The sequence below is a fragment of the Sesamum indicum genome, linkage group LG10 (genome assembly GCF_026168435.1).
Source record: "Sesamum indicum cultivar Baizhima isolate 11 linkage group LG10, ASM2616843v1, whole genome shotgun sequence".
Classification (NCBI taxonomy): Eukaryota; Viridiplantae; Streptophyta; class Magnoliopsida; order Lamiales; family Pedaliaceae; genus Sesamum; species Sesamum indicum.
In genome coordinates, this window is record NC_142666.1 from 11,422,355 (window position 1) to 11,426,699 (window position 4,345).

Here is a 4,345-nt window from a genome sequence, read left to right on the forward strand (position 1 = left end):
TAAAAAGGCACAAGACTAATCGTTATACTCCTCAACAAAATGGAGTAGCTGAACGTATGAATCGTACTCTACTTGAAAAAGTAAGATGTCTATTGATTAGTTCTGGTTTGCCTAAATCGTTTTGGGGAGAAGCTGTTTTAACTACTGCACACCTGATAAATATGTCCCCTTCTGTGCCATTATCTGGTAAAACTCCTGAACTTATGTGGAATGGAAAATTGCTTGATTTATCTAGCTTCGTGTGTTTGGATGTTCTGCTTTTGTTCATCAAAATGTTGATAAACTTGAACCTAGATCCCTTAAATTCATTTTTATTGGTTATCCTGAAGGGGTAAAAGGGTATAGATTGTGGGTTAGGAGTCAACCAGGTTTCAAAGTCCTAATTAACAGAGACGTTACCTTTAACGAAAATGAGATGCCTTGCTTAGAAAAGACTCAACCCATCGAACACGAAACCACCTTTAACAAAGTAGATATAGAGGATAACCAAGAAGGGGAGGGATTAGAGAATAATCTAGAATAAAATGCAGAAAATCTCGAAAACACAGAAAATACAAACCCTTTAATCAACCCCTTAGATAACTACCAACTTGCTAGAGATAGGGATAGAAGACAAACTAGGATACCTTCAAAACTTAGGGATTTTCACACAAGTCTAAATACCGAACTAGGAGAACCATCTAGTGTTGAAGAGGCTTTAAAATCTGAAAAAATGGCTTAGTGCTATGAAAGAAGAAATGAAATCACTAAAAGATAACAAAACCTGGATCCTAGTTCCTAAACATGAAAATGCTTCCGTTGTCGATTGTAAATGGTTGTTCAAGATAAAACAGGAAAATCCCATAGTTGCTAAGGGTTTCACACAAAAAGAAGGCATAGACTACAATGAAATTTTCTCACCAGTTGTAAAACACACTACAGTCCAAATTATACTTGCTCTCACTGCCTACTATGACTGGGAATTAAAACAAATAGACGTTAAAACTGCATTTTTACATGGTGACTTGGATGAAAACATTTACATGAATCAACCCTTTGGTTTTTCTGATATGTCTAAACCTGATTATGTGTGTTTGTTGAAAAAATCTCTATATGGTCTAATCCCCCCGTCAGTGGAATAAAAAATTTGATGTATTCATGTTGTCCTTAAATTTCTCTAGGAGTAACTATGATCATTGCCTTTATTTCAAGTATATAGATAACACTCTTATTTTTTTGGTACTATATGTTGATGACATATTGATTGCTAGTCCTAGTTTACAGCTTATTCATTTTCTTCAAAAAGATCTATGCAAAACCTTTGAAATGAAAGACCTTGGTAATGCAAAACAAATTCTTGGTATGAGTATTATTAGGGATAGAAATACATCCTCTATTCTCTTAAATCAGAAAACATATCTTTTAACTGTTCTAAAAAGATTTTCAATGGAAAATGCAAAACCACTACTGTTCCCTTGGCTGCCCATTTTCAGCTTTGTAAAAATCAATGCCCTCAAACTGAAAGTGATATTCAGAAAATGAATAAGATCCCCTACTCAAATGTGATTGGTTCTGTTATGTTCCTAATGGTGTGTACTAGACCTGATGTTGCTTATGCTATTAGCTGTTTGAGTAGATACATGTCAAACCCAGGTCCCCCTCATTGGGAAGCCTTGAAATGGTTACTTAGATATTTGCGTGGGTCTGAAAACATTGGCATTAAATTATCTAAATATTCTGCACATGCACACCTTGTTGGATATGTAGATTCAAATTATGCAAACGATAGAGATAGTCGTAAATCCACCACCTCTTACATGTTTACATTCTGCGGGTCATACATTAGTTGAAAATCCCAACTTCAACATATTGTTGCTTTATCTACTACTAAAGCTAAATACATTGCTACTACTGAAGCTTTTAAAGAAGCATTATGGCTTAGTGGGCTTTTAAATGAAATTGGTTTCTTAAAAGAAAAACCTGTGATTCTATCTGATAGTCAATCTTCTATCCAATTATGTAAAAACCCCATTTTTCATGATAGAAAAAAGCATATAGATGTTAGGTATCACTTTATTCGCGATATTGTGGGAAAGAATGAGATAAAATTAGAAAAAATCAGCTCTGATGAAAATCCTGCAGACATGGGCACTAAGTGCTTGCCCATAGAAAAATTCAGTAAGTGTTTAAAAATACTCCTGTTAAATCCTGACTAATATTTCCTTGTCTTTAGTGTTTTAGCTGCAGGTACATCCATGGAGTATTTCATGGCAATGATGAGAAAACTAGATCCATAAACCCCTGACCTACCTTATTGGGTATTTGGTCCAAGGTGGGGTATGTTAAATATTATGGCCCAAATCTGAGGCCCACATACCAAGCCCATTACCACTTGGAGGCCCCTACCCGGTACCCGACCCACCTCACTAACCCCGACCCAGTTTGACCATATATATATTTCCCACTTACTAAACCCTAATCAGTTCTCTCTCTCTCCTCACTCGGTTTCCGCCGTTTCTCTCCTCTATCTTCCTTCTACGGTCTATGGCAATTTCGTCCCCCTATCTTCCCCAACTCCGGTGGTTTCCTAAAGCCAATCCAATGGCTTTTAGGAAACCGCCTAACAGATTAGTTCTCCGGACGTTTTGATAAAACCTATATATGGGAGTCTCACCCTCCCTGACCGAAGGGACAGAAATCTGTTTTCTTCTTCCTTGCACCTCTGAAATATTTCTTTGTGATTCTACTGTGTGGTGGGTTGTGGTGATCGATCATCTACTCTAGATCTGTGTGATCTGTTTCTGTTGGGTACTGTGTGTGGAGGAGCAACCGTGGTCTTTGTGGTGGGTGTTTGGGTACGGTATTTTGTGACCGTGTCCCTTCTATATTGGATCTGGCTCTATCTCCTGAGCCATTTTCAAACAACAGCTTATCTTCTTCATTTCTTATTATTTTGTTATTATTCATTTCCGTAATAATCTTGATATTCGGCCTGTAATTTTGAGGAGTTTCGTACTCCATATCAGTGTAATAGTTGGGTAGGTTATATTGATAAAGAAATACCACTGGAGGGTTATACCCTACAACCTCAGCTGTTGAGACGTGGATTGTCCATCATGAAAATCTTGTGAACAATCTCTTACACTTAAATACTATCTACATTTCTTGTGCAGAAATTAGCTCTTACAATTATGTATAGTCTAGATTTCTTGTTGCTTGTTTTCCATTATTTGTTGTTATTCTACTCATTCTTCGATGGTAATTGCATTTTATGGAGAAAATCCTATTAATACTTTAGATGTTGAGTAACATACGTTGTGACTTTAAAAATGGTAGATGAGTAGAAAGAGAAGGAGCCATGCGGTACGTCTTCGGAGCCAAAGTCAAGAATTAACGATACTTGGTGGAATCTTTCACAGGTCTCTTTGTTTATTTAATTGATGTATGAGCATTACAAGAAAGGGCAACTTATCTCATCTACATTTAGTGAGCAAATTTGGCGTGAAATCGGTGTTGAGTTGTCTGAACGTAATAGAGCACAATACACCATTGCGCAACTTAAAGGTAAGGCTACCAGGCTTCGGATGCTTTGGCGTAAGTTTTATGATTTGGTATACAAACGGACTGGCTTTGGTTGGGATCCAACTACGTACACTGTGACTGCCAGTGAGGATCGTTGGGCTGAGTGGGTAGCGGTAATTGTATATTTCTCATTTTATTTTTAAACATATATTCATCATTTCTTGGCATACGTTTATGAAGTATCAATGATTGTGCAGGCTAATCCGAGAGAGTCTGGCTTGGGAAAGAAGGGTCTTCCTCATTTTGATTTATGTACTGAGATGTTCTGCGCTTCTGTAGCCACCAGCAATATCGCTCGTTCCTTTGCCATGCCTCCTTTCGACAATAATGACCACGATGAAGTTGATGTAAGCCATCCTACAATGGATACTGGTAATCCACTCTCATCCGGGGCTGTGAAAAATCCAAGAGCAGCAAGAGGAGTTCAGCGAAAAGGGGGTCAAAGTGATTGTTCAAATAGAATTGTGTCGCGCTTTTAGACCAAAATGCGACTTTTATCGGGGGACGTCAGATCAAAAGGAAGGACAAGGACCGCCCGATTGAACAAACGAGGGAAATTGGGGATAATTTTAGGGATTCGATCGAAGATGGCGTCGTTTCAGACGAACTAGGGCGCAATCAAGAGGAGAATGGAATTGGGGATTCGAAGTTCATCACACCCGTTCAAATGTGATCATGCGAGAGACACGTGGACGGCCGAGGATCATGGCGCAGTACTGAAGCCTGCTACTGTTCTAATTTTTGAGGATTTCAGCAAATTTGTCTAGGACCAATAGGAGCTCCA

At 38.3% G+C, this 4,345-nt stretch overlaps 1 protein-coding gene across 1 annotated transcript; it reads left to right on the forward strand.

Annotated features, from left to right (window-relative positions):
* Positions 1 to 3,419: 3,419 nt before the first annotated feature.
* On the forward strand, positions 3,420 to 4,040 carry LOC105178993 (L10-interacting MYB domain-containing protein-like). The gene is made up of 2 exons (XM_011102575.1): positions 3,420 to 3,674; positions 3,759 to 4,040. The coding sequence occupies exons 1-2, from the start codon at positions 3,420 to 3,422 to the stop codon at positions 4,038 to 4,040; spliced, it is 537 nt and encodes a 178-aa protein (XP_011100877.1).
* The last annotated feature ends 305 nt before the right edge of the window (positions 4,041 to 4,345 follow it).